The 25,285-nt window shown below is 40.3% G+C and overlaps 1 protein-coding gene across 1 annotated transcript; it reads right to left on the minus strand.

Moving 5' to 3' along the window:
• Positions 1-1,459: 1,459 nt before the first annotated feature.
• LOC129768010 (chromodomain-helicase-DNA-binding protein Mi-2 homolog) lies at positions 1,460-22,484 on the minus strand. The gene is made up of 5 exons (XM_055769359.1): positions 22,255-22,484; positions 13,687-14,742; positions 9,256-11,027; positions 2,078-5,039; positions 1,460-2,008 (listed from the first exon to the last, which is right to left on the minus strand). Exons 1-5 carry the CDS (start codon positions 22,289-22,291, stop codon positions 1,848-1,850), a joined length of 5,988 nt encoding a protein of 1,995 aa, XP_055625334.1. The 5' UTR covers positions 22,292-22,484; the 3' UTR covers positions 1,460-1,847.
• Between the last annotated feature and the right edge of the window lie 2,801 nt (positions 22,485-25,285).

Consider the following 25,285-nt stretch of genomic DNA (forward strand, 5'->3'; position numbering starts at 1 on the left):
AATGGTAAAATAATGTGAATAAGGATAACTTAGCTTGGGTTGCTGGCAACTCATCATTCTTGCAATTCCTCCAATAATACATGATGATATTTAGAATAATAATTTCGAACTCGTTGAATTAACTAGCTAAACATTTTTATTGGCCTTATCCTTCCAAAGCGAAGCATGGCATCATAAACTTGTCGCATAGCACAACCATTTCCTCACACATTTTTTCATAAAAACATTTTTGTTGCTGTCAATGCAGTGCTAATTCTGCTGGAGCTCCGCTGACCAATTTTTTTGTTGTAATCAATGACGGAAAGATCAAGGATACATTCACGCTCCATAAGCATTAAAACCAGTGTTTCGCGTCTCAGACAAAATTTCAAGATTTGTCTGTCGTAAAATTTTGGCGAGTTATATGCAATCCGAAGCTACTCAAATTCAAGAGTTTTTCTTCTTCATTTTGAGAGTCCAGTTGCAGTTGCTCACGTAATATAACCAATTCACATTGGTACCGTTCATCGATACAAGACGAAGTTTGTTCAAATATATACAGTAGAAGTCCGATTATCCGCGGAATAGTCTGGCTAGCTCATCGTGAATAACGAAAATTGCGGATAACGCAATAAAGGACTTAAAATAAGGTTCGCACTCAAAAAAGGAATATTTCAGCATGAAAACTATGTTTTATCAATACATAAATCATTAAACTATCCATCTATAAGGTCGTGTAAACCAGTGGTCAGATAATGTGAAAGTAATGACCAAAACAAAAGTGCATGAGCCTATCCTTTACTGACAAATTCCGGGAAGGCCTGTACGAGACAATTGCCAATTGCTTTTCTTACACGTGTTTTGATTCAGTTTAGATTTTCCTGGAGCTCTGATTTAGAATTCGGTGACAAGGCCAACCGTCATCATAAAGCTCATCACGCCCTTGCTAAACCCTCTCAGTTTTTGGTGTCATCAAAATTTTCTAATCACTGCAATACTCAAAATTCTAATTGGCGGAATTTCATTTTTTCGAGATTGCTGACGAAATTTCCTGATATTCTCTGATTTTCAGGGTAGTCGACACCCTGTACTCGGTCATGGTCAACCGCAAATTCTTCTGGAGTGCTTCTACCACTGTGATCTCGTGGATTAAGTCAGGATTAAGATTATCATAGACAATGTTATAGTAGCACTGGAGGACCAATGGGCTCTAAGAAATAACTCGTTGACAATTTTTTCTCGTATACTCGTGTTGTTGCTGCATATAACGTGGAAAGTGATACCTTTCGAATCTCGAATTTTTTTTCGATCGTCGTCTCTTATTTTTAAACTGGTTCCATCGAACGTCTCATTACTTCAACTATGAATAACTCACAACGCTATTCTGGAATAGGAAACCGTCAGATGCGCATGAAAATCACTGGATTCATTCTTTCAATCTACTTCTGCCTTGCGGTATCGACAAAATGCACCGAAGTCGTTTCTTTTTCAGATTTTTTTATTTACCTCTATCGAAATGATGAAATTGTGTTACAGTGCTTAAGATTACGGTGTAAGTTTGCTCATATCACTTCTATGTTACTTAACCAACGCGTATCATCCTCCACTTGCATTTTCGTTGAATAAATAAGAAAAAAAAAACTTTACATACAAGTAGCTTTCAATATGATCGAATCGAATGTGGCGGAACGGAAAATACGACACAAAAAAGAGGAACCCTAAAATTTGTTGTTTTTTTCTCTCAAGGAACGTGTTTCCTTCATCAAATCGAAACAGAGTAGCACGTAATACAGAAACGATGTTGTATACGACGAGATGTATATAACCTAACGTTGATCCTTAATGAATAAAATCAATCGCGACCGACCTTACTTGGACGTTCCAGATCCACTCGGGTAGCTCGGGTTCGGCTGTCCGGGAACCGAGAAGGTGGGTCGGAAATTGGCGAAATTCGCCGCGGCTGCAGCCGCCACCGCAAAGCCGGGCAGTGACGTCCCTTGGAAGCCGGCAGGGAACTGAGTCAGTGGAGCTGTGGAGAAGAAAAAAAAACCGGATGTTGATTAGTAAGTTATGTTTCAAGGGGGTGTGTGCAACTTACGATTCGGTTGAACGGCGTTTCCTGTCGCTGCCAGGCGTGACAAAATCGATCGTTCCGACATCTGCAGTCGTTGAGCAACGGGTGGAATGCGGGCAAGCGTCGCCGGGAGGCGTGAAACGTCGCTCTTCATATCGGAAAGCAGCTCCTCCAACTGGTTGAGAACCTTGTGGAGAACAGCATTGGCCGGTTTGTTTCCAGCCAGAGATTCCTTGCTCAGATGCTGGTGGGATTCGGCCAAACACTCGACCTCGGCGAAGCGAGCATTCAGAGCCATTGCGGGATGGCTTGGATCCTGGGCAAGATTCAATACGGACGCCCGCCGCAACTGTTCCTCAATGACAAGCGACTGTTCCAGCAGCTTGAATCGACGGGCGAGGAATTTGTTCTTGATTTCCAGGAAGTTACCCTTTCCGACGTCCATTTTGAACGGTTCGTTAATGATTGCGAAACGTATGTCATTCTGGATGTCTTGCCAACGGCCGTATCCATGGGTAACGATACCTGCCAGCAGCCAGTAATCGTGACGACGGTGCCAAATTTCGTACTCTCTTCCGGGGACCGCTGCTTTTTCCTCGTTGATCCAGAGTGTGTGCAGTTCGGTGAATCCTCCGTCCGCTATGTTGAACATAAATGTTCGCTTGTGCACCTCAATATGTTCCGGCTTACTAGGTGGTTTTTTAACATCCTCGTCATCATCCTTGACAATGACAACATCGTCATCGTCGTCATCGATTGGAATGGGTTTATCCTCCTTCTTTTCGTCGGTAATCTTAACATCATCATCTGTATCGTCTTTTTTGAGGTCTGCCGCCGAAGAGATATCACTCTTTGTCTCCTCTTCTTTCGATTTTTCAGCTTTTGCATCACTCTTTGACTCTTCTGGCTTGATTTCTCCCTCTGACTTAGTATCATCCGAAGATTCGCTCTCTTTCTTCACTTCGTCCGATTGATCGGCTGAGGAATCCACATCCTTTTTATCGTCATTCGACTTTTCTCCATCACCAGTTTCCGATTCATCCCGCTTAAGGTCAACGTCCTTCCGCTCGTCAACTTCCTTCTTATCGTCGGCGGAGGTGCTCGCATCATCTTCCCTATCGACACCGATTGGAGCGGGACTTGGAGCAGCACTGGTGGCCGGAGTGGCACTGGTGCTTGTCGTTGCCGATTTGGGTGTTTCGCTGCTTCCGTCCCCTAGCGGCACCGCTGACTTGACCGGTTCACAGGGCCGCTTGATCAACTCTGGCATACTATAGTATCCATTGATGTGTTCAAACTCCTGAACCTTCTTTCTGATCAACGACATCACACCAATCCGCGTCAACACATGCTGTCGACTGAGTCCTTCCCGGGGAACTCCGTCGGCGAACGTTTCCGCATTATCTGCACCAGGTTCGCACAAATGGCGCATGAAAAGCGATACATACGCCTTGAAATTCCGCTCCGATTTGCCCCGAAGATCTCTGACCAGCCATTGCGAATTGAATGCATCCTGGGGAGGCATTCCGTAACGCATGATCGCGTTCAGGAAACTCTTCCGCTGGCGAGCATTGAAACCCAGCACCTCAATATTACCTCCCACTCTAGCCAAAAGCGGTGGAAGCGGGCGATTGTCTCGTTCGGCTTCTTTCCGCTCGATTCTTCTCTTGCTGCGCCGAGTCAGATCACCCTCATCATCATCCTCATCGCCCTGATCTTCCGAATTGCCGGAATAATCTGAGTTGTAATCGGAAACATTCTCCTGCCAGGTTGAATCCTCCTTAATCGCATCCGCCTGAACGACACCTCCATCGGTGTAATTGACCTGCTTGCGAACTCGCTTTCCCTTTCCAAGCGTTCGCGACAAATCCTCCTGATGCTGTTCGTAATGGTGACGAAGCAGCTTGACCCAATAGGCGGGATCGGAATTCTCCGCATCCTGTTTAATGATTTCGGTGTCCACCTCCTCTTCAACGTCTTCCTTGGTCGAGTAGGAAGCGACTTTGAACGAAGACAGATACTCGTTGGACCAATTTTCCTTCTCCTCTACGCCCTTGTTGGTGCGGTCCAGAAGCTCAGCCACAGCCTTATCATCGTAGTGAATGGCTTCCTCATCCTTCCCATCCTCTTTGAACAGTTCTTCTGTTCCGAATCGGAGAATGTCGTCCAGCTCCTGCTTGGTGAAATTGGATCCCTTACCACCCATTCCAGGACGCACCACCAAATGGGTCAACATCATCTTCCTCTTTGCCACCTGGGTAACCCTCTCCTCGACGGAATTTCTCGTGACAAACCGATAGATCATAACCTTATTAGCCTGTCCGATCCGATGGGCACGCGAGAAAGCCTGAATATCGTTGTGGGGATTCCAATCCGAGTCGTAAATGATAACCGTATCGGCCGTAGCCAAATTAATTCCCAAACCACCAGCCTTGGTGGACAGCAGGAAACAAAACTGCTGCGCCCCTGGGGCGTTGAATCGATCGATAGCCTCCTGTCGGATCGTTCCCGTGATACCTCCATCGATACGTTCGTACTTGTAACCCATCCCTTCCAGGAAATCTTCCATGATATCCAACATCTTTGTCATCTGCGAGAAAATCAACACCCGATGACCTCCCTCCTTCAGCTGCCTTAGCATCTTCTCCAGCAGCACCAACTTTCCGGCGGCCTTGGTAAGCGACTGCAGTTCATAGTTTCCTCCCGGCCCAAGTGGGGCCTCCTCGGCCGCCGCCTGAAACAGATACGGATGATTGCAGCACTTCTTCAGATCCATCATGATGTTGATCAGCGAGCAAGCCCCACCCCCTCCCTTCGGATTCAGCGCTTCATAGTTGCGCGTCAGGATGTACTTGTAGTATTTCTTCTGCAGTGGAGACAGCTCGACCCGCACGATGAACTCCGACTTGGTGGGCATGTTCTTCAGCACGTCCGCCTTGAGACGACGCAGCATATGGGGCCCCAACATTTCGTGCAGTTTTTTCACCTGTGAGAATTAGAGAAGGGAATGTATGTTAGTTTCTGCATCGAATCTACGAGGTATACTACCATACGAGGCTACCATACGGGGTCTGTTCAAAAAGTATCGTGACTTTCGATTTTCCGCGGATTATTTATATTCAATATTTTTGTGGCATTATGTTGGTACTCATATCTATCACCTAACGCTTGCGTTAGAAAAATGGACAATTTTACAAAAGACGGCCTTCCGGCGGTTGCCCGGGAAATTCGCCATTGCTGTCGAAAGCATAGTCTTTCTTAGTTTTATTTATTATTTCCTCATCCGTTTTCCGAAATTATTGTAGTAGACACTCCGCTGGGGGACGTTCGGAGGATTCCCAGACTTCGGAACAACATCTTTCCTCAAGTTTGCCACTTCGAATATGTCGAATTCCGTACCAACGAGTGTTTTTGCGGGGAATGTTACTTCATTACTTCAATATGAAGAAAAAAGCTGCGGAGAGTCATCGCATTTTGGTGGAAGTTTATGTTGACCATGCTTCAACTGAGCGAACGTGTCAGACGTGGTTTGCACGGTTTAAAAGAGGTAATTTGGACTTGGAAAACGAAGAAAGTTCTGGACCTCCAAAAAAGTTTGAAGATGAAGAATTGGAGACTTTACCCGATCAAGATCCGTCACAAACGCCACAAGAACTTGCAGATAGACTTGGGTCCTATTCCACCCGCCGTATTCTTCAGACATTGATCCGTCCGATTACTGTCCTTTTCGATCGACCAACATGGCCTGGGAAACCAGTACTTCTCCAATTTTGATGAAGTCAAAAATTGGATTGATTCGTGATTAACCGACAAACCGGCAGATTATTTCCGCAAAGGGATCCGTGAATTGTCAGAAAGATTGGAAAAAGTTGTGACTAGCGACGGGGAATACTTTGAATATTGAATTTGTAACCATTTTTGCAGAATAAAGCATTATTTTTTGAAAAAAAACGAAGAAACTTACCGGTACTCCTATCCTATCCTATTATGTTGTTTTTGTTCACACCGAAATATGTTTCCCTAACACGGACTTCTAAACCAAGTCGCTTAGGGAAATCCGCTTTGCTTATACATGCGAGCGGCGAGAACTTCTGTACTCGCTGCCTTGTTGCAGACCGTAATATGTTTCCCAAATACGTACATCTAAATCGTCATTTCAGATACTAGAGGCGAGTGAACCTTCAAGTTTAAAACCTCTATAGTATAAAAAGTAGAAGTTGAAGCAGTTGATTGATGCACTCCGGAATGTGTGTCTACCATGAACTACAAAAGCGGGTACGAACACAACAGGTTATGCAACACTGCATTGGAAGATACCGCTCACGCATACCGTTTGATGATTAGGCAAAATACTCTCATCAAATTTACTTGTAACGAAGAACATAATACATTACAATGCATGAATTGGTGTTACATGGCATTTGTTCAAATTTTTTACTTACAAAGCAAATATATTGAATTCAATTCAATGCGAAAATTGTTCCATTCAATCGATAATTTAATCAATACAATCAGATGATTACTAAGCTAACGGTAGTCCCACGTCAACCTTGCGGTTATATCATATATATAACCCACCAATTTTTTTTATCGTCCTTACCGTAGAATCACTAAAATTGAATTTTTTGCAAACTATACTGAAATTTTCGAGCGTCAACAAAGATAGCCGTACACTGTTTGTCCGGCGGTCAGAAATTTGGCTTTTTTTAACAGATAAAGTTTGGTTTGAAATTTGTACAAACACTATTAAGTTTGCCACTGTTACGGATCTTTCAATAGCAGGGCCGGAAATTAAATCATGTTAATTGAAGCGCGATGTATAATAAAAAAATAAAAGCGCAACAGGCACATCTCAATTAATTCGACTAAATTAAATCAATGCCAGCAGGAGGGAACCACGTGCTTCTTTCCTTTCTTTCTTACTTTGGTTTGTTCAGCTTCAGATAAGCAGCGCATAATTATGACGCAAACAGACTTAGCATCAGATAAGCAGCGCATAATTATGACGCAAACAAACTTAGCATCATATAGCACGCTTTGCGAAGGAAAAAGCAAATAATACAAATGTTTACTCGAGATCCTACGCGGGTGGCGTAGACATAGGTAAAGAATTAGATTATTGCTGGCAATTAGCTAGATGTTTCCCATTTGAACCATTTTCGTGGGACGCAGGTTTTGAGAAGCCCCAAAGCGAGAACGCCGTACGGGTACCCGAGAGATGATAAAAATATATGTTTAGGTCTCGCTCCTAATCACGCGTGGAATGAGCGCAAAGAACGGAGAAAGAATAGAAACAATCTCATAAACATACATATGTTTATTTCGGATTCCACGTGGGTGAAATAGTGAAGGATGGTATAGACATAGAACCACGCAAACAAGTGGGATGAATTTTATGTACCAAATAGGTAGGCAGATAACCGATGCGGTTTTGGTTATCTGAGTAGGAAAGGAACATCTTCTCTACCTTTTATAGATTTAGTCCTGGGAGAGAATGGATGTATTTTTCGATTATATACAATTTTGGACTCGATTATATACAGTTTGATTTTTTTTTATATTTCAAATTGACATATTTCAAGAAAAAATGTAACCTTTCTACGTTAAGGTTAAAATTAAGTGGTTATTATAAGTGCAGTGCAGTAAAAATCGTGAATTTTGAAGATTTTGTTTGAATTTTCTCCAGAAATTATTTTTATCGATATTGCAGCGAAATTAAGAAAGATATAAGTTGGGTATTAAAGAACAAATTGTAGATAGGTTAGAAAGCTTTAATCTAATTGAATGAAACAATCAAGTTTAATATGAATTTTTGGAATAAAAATAATAACACATTAAAAATTATTAAATTTTAAGTTTTTCGCTTTCGAAATGTTATTTAAATTCACTAATTTAGATGTTTCTCAACTATCCTATACCAAATTTTCTAATCCTTCAAATGGAAGCAACAGAAAATATATGCCTAAAAATGAATAAAAAAAAATTTTGAATGAATTAATTCAAGCAAACGAAACATAAGTTCAACAACGTTAAAGTTCAATTTCTTCAACCAATCAATACAGTTCAATTCATAGGTTCAAATTGGTTACACGCTAGTCAAAGATTTGATTCAATGAAATTCAATTTATTCAATCAACGATAAGGTTCAGTTCAACATTTGTAGAGTTCTACTACCGAAATCTTTGATCATCGTTGGCAACCAGACGCCACGTACGGGAGTAAGGTAAAATAAAACGAAGAATCCCAAACCGGAACCTAGATCACAAGCGTCGCTTGGATGGACCATCTAGAAGAGATACATTCTGTCAATAAGGTCGTATATCTCGAGTATTTGTTCTCATGAGAACAAAAATCAATTATGTATCAACCATCTTCAGTTGATTCTTCAAAGCCACCCATCGATCCTTTTCAGGACCACCAGTCAGTTCAAAAGAGTCGTATTTTAGGTATTTCCCTGTATGAATTATAATTCAACACATACACTCATCCACTCACACACTTACAAGAAGAATGTTCAGCAAATTCTCAAAATATCTATTTATTAATTCATTGTGAATTGATGCTAATGCAACTTCAAACAAATGATTGCTAAGCCAACGATGGTTCTACGTCACCCTTGCGGTTATATCACAGATATATTCTCTGTATTCTCTGCAGAGGCCATAGCAGTTACTCTTCTGATACATAGTATTGAAGAATTGATCGAAACGAATGCACGAAGAACAATTTCTTTGATAGTGTTTCAAGATTTTTTCCTGAAATGCTTACCAATCTGTCCTGAATTTCCTGAAGAACAACAGACTACACAAAATCAACAATGCAACTGGTTTTTGTTTTCCCTGAGAGCTGCGAAATAGTGCTGCTGGACCGGAAATCGAACCTGCCGCCTTAGACCTGCTAATAGCGTGCCTTTACCAACTAGGCTATGAATGAGGCCCTACAAGAATGGGTTTCACCAAATTTCCGGGAACTTCCAGAACACACCTGGATGAAGTAATCAATACTTGAGGTAACCAGGTTTCTGTTTCCTGCGATAATTATAGTGCAATATAATGAATATTGTGCGATCGAAGTGATGTAAAATCCTATACTAATCGGAACTTGCTCGTGACATATCTTCAGAATCGACTGTCAACTTTCCAAACTATTTACATAAAAACGCGATACTTTTTGAATAGACTTCTTACGTATTCCGAACCTACCTGATCCTCCTTGTTAATATCCGTGAACTCGTTCTGGAATGTGCCCAAATCGTTGAATTTGTTCTTGTTCAGGAAATTAAGCAAATGAAACAGCTCCTCCAAATTGTTCTGCAGCGGTGTTCCGGTCAGCAGCAGCTTGTAGGCGATATTATAGTTGGCCAAGATTTTGAAGAATTTGCTCTGGTTCGACTTCAGCCTGTGGGCCTCATCGACCACCAACACCGTCCAATCGATCGACCCAAGACAGGCCGCATCCAGCGATACCATTTCGTAGCTTGTCAGTAGCACATTGAACTTGACCGTGTTGGCCCGAATCTTGGAGGCACGACCTCCACGTACGGCACCCTCTTCGAAGGTCAGCTCATGCTCGCGAATAATTGCCCGAGAATCTTTATCACCAACGTATGTGATACAGTAGAAATCCGGTGCCCAGGTTTCGAACTCTCGCTCCCAATTGATAATGGTGGACAATGGCACCGCCACCAAGAAGGGTCCCTTGCAGTGTCCCTCCTTGTACAGTGAATACAGGAAAGTTGCAGTTTGAACGGTTTTACCCAGACCCATTTCATCGGCCAAGATGGTATCAGTTCCATTGGCCCAAGAATAACGCAACCAGTTGATACCTTCCAGCTGGTACGGATGAAGTCTCATACCAGTTTCGTCCAAATAGGGCGGCTGAACGTCGTATTTGCGCTTCAAATCAGTAGTTGGCTTATCCGGTGGGGGTGTGTAGCGTCTTGGACCAATGCGATCGTCGTCCTCGAGCTCTTTGGCACGCGATTTGCGTCCCTTTTTCTTGTTCTTCTTGCTACTTCCACTGGCGCTACTGCTATTTATCTCATTGGTGCAATTCGCCCTCAAATCCAAATAGTATTCAATAGCGTTCTTCAACCCAGGAACTTCGTCGTCTTCCTCCTCCCAAGTAGCCGCTTCGTAGGGCAGCTCACGCCACTTTACAAAATATAGCGTTCTTCCATCCCTCATCGTTCGATGATTGATCACACGATGCACCATCAACCATTCCGGCTTAACACCGTACTTGTAGAACCTTTCCTCCAGCTCTACATCGTCTATGTCACCGCCTTCGCGCATTTTAAGCAGTCGCTTGTACCGGCTGTCCGCCTCATCAATTGCTTCCTCTAATTTGGGAGGCTCTTCCATGTCATACTTGCGCGTGTAATAACGGAACATCAACGGATGGTACACATCCAGCTGGAACTCCGTAACCCAGTCACAGTGCCAGTAGGACATCTCAGCGAATTTCACGAAATATTCTCTCCGCCGAATCGGTTGAACCTTCGAAGTCGACGGTTTGTTCGGATCGATTGGTTTATCGGTCCAACGCCAGGTTATAATCTTCTGCACCTTATAGGGCAGCGGAGGACAACTGCAGCGCGGACAGCGCCAATCACCATCCGGAATATCATCCAGCGGGGGAGTCAGGCAGAACGTATGGTAAGCTGATGGACACATATCGCAGCACAGCAATTCGCCACCATCCTTACAAATTCGACAAAACTCTTGATGCTCGTCGTCGTCATCGTCCGCAGGGCCTTCCGCCTCGCACGTCGGACAAGACCATCTGCCCTCGGGCGTATCCTCCAGCTCTGGATCCAGACAAACCAGATGGTAAGCCTTGGGGCATGTATCACAGAGAATAATTTCGCCACCCTGTTGACATACCTCGCAGTAATCCTGGTGCTCGTGCTCGCCATCCTCCCCATCGGGGAATTTGCTTTTCTTTGCGCGCCCTTTTCTTTTGGACTTGTTGCCTGGAAATTATGGATAATTATTCAAAATTAGTCTGAACAACCCATACTTGACGGATTTTGCGCCAACTCACCAGATGTTGGCATGACCCTCTCAGAACTAGATAAAACTTTCTGGGCGTGAAGACCTTACCTAATTAAGCAACTTGGCATACTTAGTTTTCCGAAAATTTATCTAGACTAAAATATGGAAAGGGCTAAATATTTTTGATCATTTTTTTAATAGAACTTTTTTACTCGAAAATGGTAGTCCTGCAAAAAAGTGATCTATAGAAGAGTTTTAGGAAAATAATTGAACTTTCAGGAAAAAAAAATTATGAAAAATATTTTTTTGGAAACTGAAAAAAAAAACGATTTCAAATACTAAAAGTCGATTCTCTCAAAATGGTCATCAGATTACGATGAAATGGTAGATAAATATGTGCCCTACCTCATGTGCCCTGACTCATGTTGCTAAATAATGTCACACTTTTTTTTGTTGAATTCTGATACGCAGAATCAAAATAATGCTATTTATTTTCCGTCACTTTATATTTGCCGCCGGTCACGACTGGTAATTTTCAAACAACTGCACAACCATTTTATTCATCTTTTAGGTATCTCTACAATCCATTTATATTTTGGCAGAAGGCTATTGTTTGTGAACTGTCGTTGCTCTCTGAATTGAAACATATTGTATTTGATTACAAAAACAAGCTGAAAACTGCACTTTAGCATCCACCATAAATCCATTTCTATCTGTTATCGATTTTTTCTATAGCTGTACAAAAAAAAAATCTTGTAAAAGTTTTTGTTAGGAAAACTTTTTGCCTTAAATATGCACAAGTTGCGATGTATGGAAAGTTGTATGGTACCATATTTATCTACAAATTATCTACCATTTCATCAAAATCTGAGATGACCATTTTGAGAAAATCGACTTTTAGTTTTTGAGATCGATTTTTTTCAGTGTAGAATTTAAAAAAAAATCCTGAAAATTTAATTATTTTCCTGAAACTCTTGCGCAGGACACTCTTTTGTAGGACTTATCATTTTCGAGTAAAAAAAGTTTATAAAAAAATCATCAAAAATATTTAGCCCTTTCCATATGTGAGTTTAGGTAAATTTTCGGAAATCTAAGTATGTCAAGTTGCTTAATTAGGTAAGGTTTTCATGCCCAAAACACAAGCTGAAAACTGCACTTTAGCATCCACCATAAATCCATTTCTATCTGTTATCGATTTTTTCTATAGCTGTACAAAAAAAAAAATCTTGTAAAAGTTTTTGTTAGGAAAACTTTTTGCCTTAAATATGCACAAGTTGCGATGTATGGAAAGTTGTATGGTACCATATTTATCTACAAATTATCTACCATTTCATCAAAATCTGAGATGACCATTTTGAGAAAATCGACTTTTAGTTTTTGAGATCGATTTTTTTCAGTGTAGAATTTAAAAAAAAAATCCTGAAAATTTAATTATTTTCCTGAAACTCTTGCGCAGGACACTCTTTTGTAGGACTTATCATTTTCGAGTAAAAAAAGTTTATAAAAAAATCATCAAAAATATTTAGCCCTTTCCATATGTGAGTTTAGGTAAATTTTCGGAAAACTAAGTATGTCAAGTTGCTTAATTAGGTAAGGTTTTCATGCCCAAAACACAAGCTGAAAACTGCACTTTAGCATCCACCATAAATCCATTTCTATCTGTTATCGATTTTTTCTATAGCTGTACAAAAAAAAAAATCTTGTAAAAGTTTTTGTTAGGAAAACTTTTTGCCTTAAATATGCACAAGTTGCGATGTATGGAAAGTTGTATGGTACCATATTTATCTACAAATTATCTACCATTTCATCAAAATCTGAGATGACCATTTTGAGAAAATCGACTTTTAGTTTTTGAGATCGATTTTTTTCAGTGTAGAATTTAAAAAAAAAATCCTGAAAATTTAATTATTTTCCTGAAACTCTTGCGCAGGACACTCTTTTGTAGGACTTATCATTTTCGAGTAAAAAAAGTTTATAAAAAAATCATCAAAAATATTTAGCCCTTTCCATATGTGAGTTTAGGTAAATTTTCGGAAAACTAAGTATGTCAAGTTGCTTAATTAGGTAAGGTTTTCATGCCCAAAACACAAGCTGAAAACTGCACTTTAGCATCCACCATAAATCCATTTCTATCTGTTATCGATTTTTTCTATAGCTGTACAAAAAAAAAATCTTGTAAAAGTTTTTGTTAGGAAAACTTTTTGCCTTAAATATGCACAAGTTGCGATGTATGGAAAGTTGTATGGTACCATATTTATCTACAAATTATCTACCATTTCATCAAAATCTGAGATGACCATTTTGAGAAAATCGACTTTTAGTTTTTGAGATCGATTTTTTTCAGTGTAGAATTTAAAAAAAAAATCCTGAAAATTTAATTATTTTCCTGAAACTCTTGCGCAGGACACTCTTTTGTAGGACTTATCATTTTCGAGTAAAAAAAATTTATAAAAAAATCATCAAAAATATTTAGCCCTTTCCATATGTGAGTTTAGGTAAATTTTCGGAAAACTAAGTATGTCAAGCTGCTTAATTAGGTAAGGTTTTCATGCCCAGAAAGTTTCATTAAGTTCTGAGATGGTCACGCCAATCCCATAGACGAGTTGGCGCGAAATCCGTCACTAATCTCTCGCTTACCAATTTTCGTCTTAGCCTTCTTCCGAATCGGTGGATCGGCCCCCTCCGCTTGTTCGGCTGCTTCCCCCTCTGTCTTTTCCTTCTCCTTATCAGCTTTTTCCTCCGATTTCTGGAGCATCTTCTCGAACTCGGCGTCGGAATCCCGTTCGGACCCACCGCTCGCATCTTGATCTTCCTCGGAGCTGGCGTTTTTCCTCTTTCCGAACTTAATTTTCAGCGTCGGAACTTTCGGTTTCTTTGCCTTCTTCGTGTTAGAACTGGAGCTTTTCTTGCCCTTCTTCTTGCTCTTCTCCCGCTCGAGTTCCTCCTCCTCGTCATCGTCATCATCGTCGTAAATCATATCGTCGTCTCGTTTTTCGGTCTTGTTCCGGGATCGACTCGATTTCGGGATATACTCCGGCGAAGGCGTTGGTTCCTCGTCCTTCTCCTCCGTTTCTTCAGCCTGCAGGTGAGGATTCTCCTCGCAGAACTCTCGCCACTTGGCATGCTCCAACATCATCAGTTTCGACATCGGCACCTTCGGATTTTCCTTCATCAGAATAGGCCGAACGTGCACATGGAACGCTTTGTACGTAACCAAGTTTTCGTACTCCTCGTCCGTATACTCAATCCTGACGTCCGTCAGATTAAACGTACTACAAACCTCCTCGATCGACGGTATATCGCGATCCGCACCGGATCCCCCACTCCCGCCGCTCTTCTTCTCCTCCTTCCCCTTCTTCTTATCCCGCCCGCTTCGCTTGGGCTTCTCATAGTCGGAATCGCCACCACCGCCACCAGCTGCACCCCCATCGTCACTTTGCCGATAGTCACTCTCATCGCCACTGTCGTTCTTCTTTCGCTTTTTCTTCTTCCGACCCTTGCTCTTTTCCTCTCCTCGAGCCTTGCGCTTCTTACCCTTCTTGCTTTTCTTGCTGCGGACATCCTCCGGCTCATAGTCATCATCCTCGTCCTGGGCCAGCGCCAGACTCTTCAGTGCATCGTCGTCGGAGTTCTCATCGGCATCGGCCGCCTGTGAGACGTCCGGTCCGGTCTCATCCAGGGTTGCCTCCTCGTCTGTGGGACGGGATGGAAGAAATGGAAATAATAGCTTAGAATCGTGATAGAAGATTGTATATAGAAAAAATGTTGTACAAGGGACAAAATGTTAGCATGATAAAGTTTTATTCATTCGGAATCCGGAATCACAAAACCAGTTGTATCTCGGGATTGGTTAAAGGTACGAGAATTGTTGCTATATCAAAATACAGATAATTCATTGTTCTTTTGAGAAAAGATTTTAAAAATCAATGCGTTACAGTTTCGATGAATTTTCGTACTTTTCTTCGGATGTTCTCCATCAAAGTTTGGGGTCTCTGTTGGGCAACCTCAGCGGTCATTTTATCCCACGATCTCTTCATGTCTGCAGCATCCCGATTCACTTTGGCACCCTTCTTCAATCTCCGCTTGGCAATTGTCCAATATTTTTCGATTGGTCGGAATTATATTATGTTATATATTACGATTGAGATCTTTTTCGATGCAATCCACTCCATTGTCACAGTACCACTGAATCACCTCTCGACTGTAGTAGCAGCTTGCCAAATCTGGTCAAAACTTCACCGGACTTTTGTGAACCCTAATAAATGGAAGGAGTAGTATCTGCAGATAAACTTCCCTATACATTTTCGAGTACTTTGGGCCTGATCACGAACGTCACTTCACGGTGAAAACGAAATGAATTGGAAGCAATTTGTATGCGTTTCATTCCGTTTTCACCGCGAAGTGACGTTCGTGATCTGCCCCATTGTCTGCTTTGTGACGAGAATCTTGGTTTGATTACCACTGCTGCAAATCCCTTGCCAAATCAAGAACTCCCTGACAAAGTTGTCAGCGAATACAAACTTAAACTTGCTGGAGACAACTCCTCTGGCAGTGGCCTTATAGAATTTCAGGTCTGAAGGCTGTCCAAAATCTATCTTTACGTACGTTTTGTCATCTTTCCGCCGTCCGCAAATTACGATAGTCTTCTCGCACACAGATTCTCCGGATCAGGGCTTTGCATAGTCATAGTCAAATTAAAATAGTCAGCTGACTATCTGATTGACTATATCCGTATTGAGTTAGTAATGACTTTTGGCTTCTTCATGCAGTTTCTCCGCCAAAACAACTAAACAGTCAGTCGGGCGTTTAGTCGCTATCTCCCTCTACCGACTCGACTATATCATTTCATTCTTCCCAGTCAAATTGTCCTCATTGCATTTTGAAGTGACTTCCCCCAAAACGAATTCATTCCCCTCTTTCTCTCTCCATGCATGCACACGTACATGCATCGATGTTTGAGTTCAACGTGGTTTGACGAACGCTACAGGTGAGCTAGATTCTTTTGTATCGTACACGAAAATTACTCACACGTATAAAATAGCGTGTAGTGTGTGTGCGCTATTTTGCACGCCTAATACTAACTAATACTAATGCGAGAACCTTTACAGCATACTTGATAAATGTCTAAGTACGTTGGTTTGAGTTCACGATTGATAGACAATAAACCGTCCATTGATGGGGTAACTTCTTTTTTGCATCAGAAATCATGTTTTCGTTCCTCTTTATATGGACGTAGAAATAAGATTGCGTACGCGGGTATAAAATTAGTGTCAGAGGGAAATGGAAGCGTGGAATGAAGTCAGTTGAATGAAGAGGCAGATTTGTATTCATTAGGGTGGGTTTAGACTAGTGATATATTCATGTGAAGAAATATGATGAGATTTATAGAAATCGCATCAACCGTTTACACTAGCGCAAACTTATATAATGAATATATTCATATTTTTGGTGAATTTATTCACCTGAAGTAGAACTGCATCCGACTTCAGTGATTTCTCACCAGTGAGAAATTCACAAGCGTTTACATATGCTGAATTTATTCAAGTTATATATACCTCGAATAAGTGTATCATATTTATTCTCACCCGTTTACACCTATTTACACGTGAATAAATCCATCTATAGCTATAGATCTCCCTAATGTAAACCCGCCATTAGTCGAGTCAGTTAAAATAACCACTGACTGGACTAGTTCACCAGTCATCCTCGCTAGTCAACGCTAGTCAATTCATTTTCTAGTCAAGTCACTTTTTGTTGTGGGCGACTGCCGAAGCAGGTCTAGTCGAAGCGAAGCTACTGAGAGTAGAGTCGGTCTTCATTTTTCACCTTCGAAGATTTCGAAGATTTGCCGATGTCGTAGTCCGAGCATTCTGCCGATTTTGCCGATGCCAATTTTATGAAAATTTTGTACAGTGAACATTTTACATGATTACTGAGTCAGTTTGATCTCATGTTTGTGGAGACCACACTAGTCACGACTCCCAATGCGTCTGCGGGTCTCGTTGCTGGTATCATTGTCAATCGTTACCATTCAGCCAAGGCAAACAAACTTGATCCACTACCTCGAACTCATCGCCGCCAAGCACTCTTCTCTCTTTCTCTCTATCTTTTCTCTCTCTCTTCTATCTCTCTCTCTCTATCTATATCTCTTCTCTCCTATCTCTCTCTATCTATATCTCTTCTCTCCTATCTCTCTCTCTATCTATATATTTTCTCTCCTATCTCTCTCTCTATCTATATCTCTTCTCTCCTATCTCTCTCTCTATCTATATCTCTTCTCTCCTATCTCTCTCTCTATCTATATCTCTTCTCTCCTATCTCTCTCTCTATCTATATCTCTTCTCTCCTATCTCTCTCTATCTATATCTCTTCTCTCCTATCTCTCTCTCTATCTATATCTCTTTTCTCCTATCTCTCTCTCTATCTATATCTCTTCTCTCTTTCTCTTCTATCTATATTTCTTCTCTCTCTCTCTTCTATCTATATCTCTTCTCTTTCTCTTCTATCTATATCTCTTCTCTCTCTCTTCTATCTATATTTCTTCTCTCTTTTCTATCTATATCTCTCCTCTCTCTCTTCTATCTATATCTCTTCTCTCTCTCTTTTTCTATCTCTTCTCTCTCTTTCTCTCCCTTTCTCTATCTCACTCTTTCTCTCCCTTTCTCTATCTCACTCTTTCTCTCCCTTTCTCTATCTCTCTCTTTTTCTTCCTTTCTCTATCTCTCTCTTTCTCTATCTCTCTCTTTCTCTCCCTTTCTCTATCTTATCTCTCTCTTTCTCTATCTCATCCCTCTCTTTCTCTATCTCATCTCTCTCTCTTTCTCTATCTCATCTCTCTCTCTCTCTTTCTCTATCTCATCTCTCTCTTTCTTTCTCTATCTCATCTCTCTTTCTCTTTCTCTATCTCATCTCTCTCTCTCTCTTTCTCTATCTCATTTCTCTTTCCCTTTCTCTATCTCATCTCTCTCTCTTTCTCTCCCTTTCTCTATCTCATCTCTCTCTTTCTCTCCCTTTCTCTATCTCATCTCTCTTTCTCTCCCTTTCTCTATCTCATCTCTCTTTCTCTCCCTTTCTCTATCTCATCTCTATATCTTTCTCTATCTCATCTCTCTCTTTCTCTATCTCATCTCTATATCTTTCTCTATCTCATCTCTCTCTCTTTCTCTATCTCATCTCTCTCTCTTTCTCTATCTCATCTATCTCTCTTTTTTTCTCTGGGTCTGATCACGATCGTCACTTCACGGTGAAAACGAGATGAATTGTATACAACGTTATTACGGCTGCCACCGTGTGTAGAAACCGGAAGAGTTCATCCGTCGTGACAACTTCGATTAACTCGGTGTTATTATGAATACCACGATATTGTCATGTCACGGAGAAGAACAAGTATATTTGTCACTTGCTAGTCACGCGAAATGGAGTAAGTTTAATTTCGTATTTATTTACCTTTTTCTGCTAACATTTTGAATCTTGTCCTGCTTTTTAGGGAAGAAAAGATAAACAAACAGCATTTCACCCGCCTGGTGGCATTTTTAGAACGAAATCCTGACGTGTCCAGTAAATTTGTTTATTTGGATTTGGTGAATGCGCTATGGGATGTAATTGAGTACTAAAAATGTAGCCTCCCGTAGGCCCATTGAAACATGGCGTGAGGTCTACTTCCGATTGTCCTGAATGAATAGATTTTCTATTTTAGGGGTAATACTAACAGAGATTTGCAACACCATAAAATGGCAATGGAGACCGCTGGCCCAAATACGCTGTCATAGTGTGAGAGAAACAATAATCAATAATCTCTCATTAGAAAGAACGATCATTATGATTGATTATGTATAATATTGATTTGTTGATATTTTGAGTATAAAATAATAACTGTAAAGTTTTTACAACATTGTTTGGGGGCGGTAAATCTTCATTATTTACTGCACCAACGTAATCGCTTCTATCTTGGTTCTCTGTCTGCACGCCATTCAGGTGTTCATCGAAGTGCTGCCTCCACCTTTCCGTCACTTTACGTTGGTTCGTCAGGGTACTCCTATCCTTATTTCGACACATTTCTGCTCGTGACACGAAGCTTTTTCGGGATGCGTTGAGAACGATGCAATTGTTCGAGTTCTTCACACTCCTCATCCTGGCGACGCTTTTTTCCTTGAAGAGTTGAGTTTGCTGTCTCCGCCTCTGTATATATTGTTCCACGTTCTGACGAGTAGCTTGACGCAGCATTAGCTCCCGAGCAGCCTTCTTCTCGTGCAACACTTGCTGACACACATCATCGCACCACTTGTACCGTCGTCTTTGTTCCACGTGTGCTAGGATGTTCTCCGCTACGCTGTTTATGGCTGTTTTAATTATGCTCCAACTGTCCTCAGGAGCAGCCACGGTAATTTGATCCTCTTCCGACAGCGCAGGTGCAAACGAATGCCAGTAGTTTTCGGCGACATCTGCTTGTTTCAGTCGCATTAGATTGTACCGTCGCAGGCATTGGTACCGAATGATGTTCACAACAAGAAGTTTTGGACGCATCCTAACCATCACTAGGTAGTGGTCCGAACCGATGTTAACGCCTCGATAGGTTCTGACGTCAGTTATGTCCGAGAAATGTCGACTGTCTATCAGAAAATAGTCGATCTGAGATTCTGTTTGATGTGGTTACCTCCAGATATATTGCTGGAGGAAGTTGTGTTGAAAAAAGGTACTGGTACGGTCATATTCTTAGAGGTGACAAAATCGATGAATCTTAGGCCGTTTTCTTTCGTTAATTGGTTTGCGCTGTACATACCAAATAGAGGTTCGAACTCCTCTTTTTCACCGATCTGAGTATTGAAATTTCCGATGATGATCTTGATCTATGTTAATTAGTCCGGATCGAATCTTCTTGTGTATCGTTCGTTGCTTGGTGTTTGAGCGGTGCAGCTTATAAGGCCTTCGACCAACTCCACTGTCTCGCAGGAGGACCATCGTGATACTGCTGTTCTACGTTTCGAATATCAACAGGACTGATCAGAGATGCTTAGGCCATGAGAACCAAATCTATAGCTGACAAAAAGATTTTGTCAGTAGTAGACCATCTTTCGATGCTGCAATGCTCCTACAGAAGAGATGAGCTTGCAGTCGCCGCCTCTTTTTTCTATAGTTCCATGTTCTTACGGGTTGCATCGTTAAGTTCTTTCTTTTCTGGCAGCGCAGTTTCGAGCGAATGCGCGAAGTTTTCGTCGACATCTGTTTGTTGCAAGCGACACGTAATACCAGGGACAGACATACAGCTGTACTAGCGTTGTACAGGTACCATCGTAGCATGACAGACATACTTTGGTTGTACATTGCACCGCATGTCAAACTGACAATCAAAAGTTCGACCAATTTTCACCACATGTTTCAATGAAAAAGTTTTTTATTTAGCGTCTGAACCATCAAACACGACAACCAAATTTCTAATCTGAATTATTAACTCAAGAGAAAGTCAATGAAAATAATAATTACCAAGTGTTTTGATTCAGTTTGTTCATGCTACCCATCACTAACCGTTTGTGGCGCTGTACAACTATAGCCATGTACAGCGGTAAAATAGGTCGGTACAGGTACAGCGATTGTACCGAGTTGCTTGCATGGTTCTAGCGCTGTACATGGTGACAGACATACAATTTTCGAAGTACAACGGTAGTACAGCTGTATGTCTGTCATAAGTATAAGATTGTACCGTCACGGGCATCGGTACCGAATGTTGCTCACAACGGAGTTTTGGACGCATTTCAACCATCACTGAGTAGTGGTCTGAATCGATGTTAGCGCCTCGATAGATTCTGGCGTCAGATATGTCCGAGAAGTGCCGACCATCTATCAGAACATGGTTGAACTGGGAACCTGTTTAATTTGGTAATTTCCAGATGTATCGGTGGAGGAATTTGTGCTGGAAGAAGGTAATACGTATGGCCATATTCTTAGAGGTGACGAAATCGATGAGTCTTAGGCCGCTGTACATACCAATTATAGGTTAGAACTCCTCCTGATATTGAAAAATCGCCCCTCAATCTGCACATTCGTGGGTTGATTGGCTATCGCCGAGTCACAGGCTGCTGCATATTGTCCATCACTGCTTCGGTAGCTGGTATGAACATCGCGAAACGTACCTACTGTAGATCCTCTGCATCACAATTCATTCAGCGCTACGATGTCAAACTTGCGGTTTTTCAATAGTTAGGAATGCTCACGAGTACTTCCGGTAAAATTGAAAGATCGACAATTTCACGTCTCGAGTCCGCATCGTGCACATCATTAGTTCGTTTTCGTCGCCAGGGTCTATTCCGATTAGTCTGGTTCAAATCTTCTTCTATATGGTATCTGTTTGACCTAGTGTTCGGTAGGAGCTTATGACTAGGGTACTAGAAATCCGGTTGCTGACGTTTGTGCAAACTAATCATTCCATCAGAATCAACCATGTCATCTACCCGGACTCAGAAATAACTTTAACTTGAGAAGTTCTTTGAGTAGACAGTCGCACTGCCGTGGGTAGCGGATGATGTTAAATTTTCAGTGATAATACCGAGAAAGAACCAAACTTTAAATTAGATTTTATCCATTTGTTAATGCATTCGTTTACAAGTATTTGGTTATTTATTTGTTTTATCACACAAAAAGATTCATCATGTGATATATTTTGAATTAAATACAAACGTCGTGTCAGCAGAAGCGACTAAACAAAATAAAGCTTCCGCAAACATTAAGGCAGAAATTGGAAGTTGTTTTTGGTTTGTACTTCACAAACACAAAATTATTGCCATATCTGAATCCCGAAAAGTTATTGTGTAAAAAACGATAACGTAAATAAACCAACGCATCGATACACAAATCTCTAGTTATCGCCAAAAAATATTACCCGCAAGGTACGAAACAATTCCTCATTTTCCTGTACAGTCGATCATAATTTTCCTGCGCGAATAATTTATCATAATTCTTTTACACGAATAACACTGGTAGCAACAATAGCATCAAAAACATCAAGAACCATCTGGATGTGGTAGCGCTAGCGTTATGCATTTTCCCACTTCGGAAACACTTTCCGCAAACCCCACGCATTTCACACACTTGCCCTTCGTCAATGATAATCATCATGCGAACCAGCAGGACAAAGCGAAGAGGGAGAAAAACGCTATAACACGAAGAAGCGATGGCGACTTCTCAGCCCCCACAAAACCAAAATCCACTCACCGGCTAGAGATTCGTCAATTTCCTCGTCGGATGCCATGGTTTCGGGGCCAAATCCGGGCTCGTTCGACGCAGCAGATTCCAAGCTCGCTTTTGGTGATATTTTCCGGTCGAACCGAGGTGGTTTTACCGGTCCAGTGTTTGTTTTCAACCAGACAACACAGATTTCACGATTGCTGTCGGCCGCTTTTCAAAACTTTAGAATTGCAACATGGCGTTCGCTTGTATGCTGCTGAGCGGATGAATTGTGCCAGGTGACAGTTTGCGACGGGGGAAGGGGGTGTTTTGTCAAATTTGTGATATAGAACACTGAAAGAAAAACAAAGAGTTTTTTTTTTATTTCACAAGATATGTACAAAAGGGTGGGAATTCATACCCAATCAATTTGATCGCGTTTGATTAATATTGATTTTATAAATTTATCAGCCGTATGGCACGATTATCGCTATCTCACTCTATCTACCGTCACCGCCCATCTCACTATCACTCTGCTGAAAAAGTTCATCAACGACATCACGATATGTCAGATATGTAGTGGTAAATTGGTAATTCGCGATGACAGTGGCAAGGTGTCGACGTCTGGTGGCGACTTCAAATTAGGGCCATAATTTGGGTTCCAAATTCGTTAGTGTAATCTCTATCAGGTTGGAAGACACGAAACCGGTTTTCAAATTTGAAAATTTGAATGAAAATTTTGGCATCATGTTATTTAATTACTTGAAACACGTATTTCTGACTTTCATTCAACCATATGGCTATACAAATCCAACATTGTTACTGATATTTTTCATTATAAAATAAAGTTGTCTTCATAAACAATTTTCGTATGAGACTTTTTACCCACCTGCAAACAAAAATGTTTTTAATTTAAATAGAATACTAATTTGATATAGAAAAGCTAATTTTCATTCATAATTTTGAATTTAGAAAACGTTCATTCCAACTGAAAATCAGCCATTCTTTGACGCTCCCCTAAACCTAAGTGGTGCGGACTCAATCCACTTCATTCTCAAGCAAATTCTTGCATGTTTTCAAGCGATTTCTTGCAATAAATTCTCAGACCACCAGAGATGCCAGATTTACAAATATGTTTGTAAATTTACAGACATATCTGTAAAACATTCATCACATCTATTCATCACATCAAAAATATTTGACTCACCATATGACATTTTTCCATAGTTTTAATACAGAAAAGTTATTATATTTAGTATATATCAATACACATGACGTTAGACCAGCGATACTCAACCTGCGGCCCGGCAGTCCTTCTTGTTGGCCCAACTGGTGTGTATGATGTTTGGAACTCATACACATAAGTACTTTTGCCTTGACATCATTGCAGACGAAAAAGAGGATACGGTTATTCACAATTAATGAACAATTGCATTCTCTGCAGGTAAGGAAAAATCTTGAACGAAAATTGTCTCTGATAATTATTTTCTGTTCTAGACAAGATTGTTTTGCTGAAATGCAAGGAGATTTATTGAAAAATGGTTGAGTTAGGGTCAGGACTATGCAACCTATGTATTTAAACAACATCGAATAAAAATTTTCATTCTATTTTCAACAACTTACATTTGCTTTCGGGTCTGCTTATGACGAAATATGGGTTACTGTTCGATATTGTTACGACAGACATGGTTCATGGCCGTGTGGTGGTCTAAAATTTGTATAGCCTTGCATGGCGGATGGAAAATATACACTGCATTTTTTTAAAAATAAAAACGACAAGACCGCAAGCCTTGGTGGATGTCCAATATATCAACGGAGAAATACTGTGTTTTATAAAAAATAACAACGCGTATGTTTGTGTATGTATGTGTATGTATGTATGTGTAGATCGTTGAAACATTTAAACACACTTACAGCACATAAGTTATTAAGTGGTCCGAAAAATCATTGAAATGAATGAAATGAAAATTAATAACATTTGAATCACTGAATCGATTTAGATGATCGACATATAAAATTGACCTAGCCTTTTATGAAAAAATATTTAACTTGCGAAAAACATAATTATATTTTAGTAATTATTGATTGTAGTCGTTTTTTATTTTTTTTATGACTTTGGACTAGAGGGCGCTATATATTTTTATATTTTTTCTTGAAAGCTGAGGATTTTTTACACAACATATCTCGATATCAGGGTTGCTATTTTTTCGTTTTTTAGATATGATTTAAAAAAAAAATCATTTTTCCCCATTTGTCCAAAAATAACTTTCTGCAAAAAATCATAACATTTGAACTACTGAACCGATTTAGATGATCGATATATTAAATTGAAGCCAATAAGCAAAACTCACACTTGCGGGAAGATTGGATTCTAGTAGCATAGGTCTAGTTTAGTCACATATGAATATTGATCGAAGACTTAAAACATGTTAAATTTACCAAATTCTAACTTAAGAACGATAATTATAGCATCTCTGATATCGAGATATGTTAAGTAAATACTCCTCAGCTTTCCATAAAAAATATAAAAAAATATAGCGCTCCTATCTTTAACCGAGAAAACTATGAAAAACTAACTCAATCCATAATTACAAAAACAAAAATACTTATAAAATAATAAAATAATATTTTTTTAAAAATATATCTCGTAAGCTTCAATTTGATATGTCGATGATATGAATCGGTCCAATAGTTCGAAAGTTATGACTTTTTGTAGTGGGAAAAATGGGGAAAAATTGTTTTTCGAACCATCGATTAGTTTTGCAAAATCATATTTCAAAAACGAAAAAAATAGCATCTCTGATATCGAGATATTTTATGCAAAAGTTCTCAGCTTTCAATCCATATTAAAAATAGGATCCATATTATATGCAAGTTAAATATTTCTCAATTAAAGCTCATTGGCTTAAATTTGATATGTCGATCATCTAAATCGGTTGAGTGGTTCGAAAGTTATAAATTTTTGAAAAAAGTCATTTTGGGAAAAAGTGGAAAAAATGATTTTTGGGATCACCCTAAAATGGAAATGGGCACCCTAATGACAAATTAAAAAAATACGAGTTTAATGTTTTGCGATAAA

Source organism: Toxorhynchites rutilus, chromosome 2 (genome assembly GCF_029784135.1).
Source record: "Toxorhynchites rutilus septentrionalis strain SRP chromosome 2, ASM2978413v1, whole genome shotgun sequence".
Taxonomy (NCBI): Eukaryota; Metazoa; Arthropoda; class Insecta; order Diptera; family Culicidae; genus Toxorhynchites; species Toxorhynchites rutilus.

What these genes read in the sequence shown, in the direction of transcription:
- LOC129768010 (XM_055769359.1), bottom strand. Translation starts at nt 22,291, where the DNA reads ATGGCATCCGACGAGGAAATTGACGAATCTCTAGCCG. An exon ending in GAAGGCTAAGACGAAAATTG is followed by an intron (nt 11,028 to 13,686) that starts GTAAGCGAGAGA and finishes CATAATTTCCAG; the next exon opens with GCAACAAGTCCAAAAGAAAA. An exon ending in AAACGCCGTTCAACCGAATC is followed by an intron (nt 2,009 to 2,077) that starts GTAAGTTGCACA and finishes TCTTCTCCACAG; the next exon opens with CTCCACTGACTCAGTTCCCT.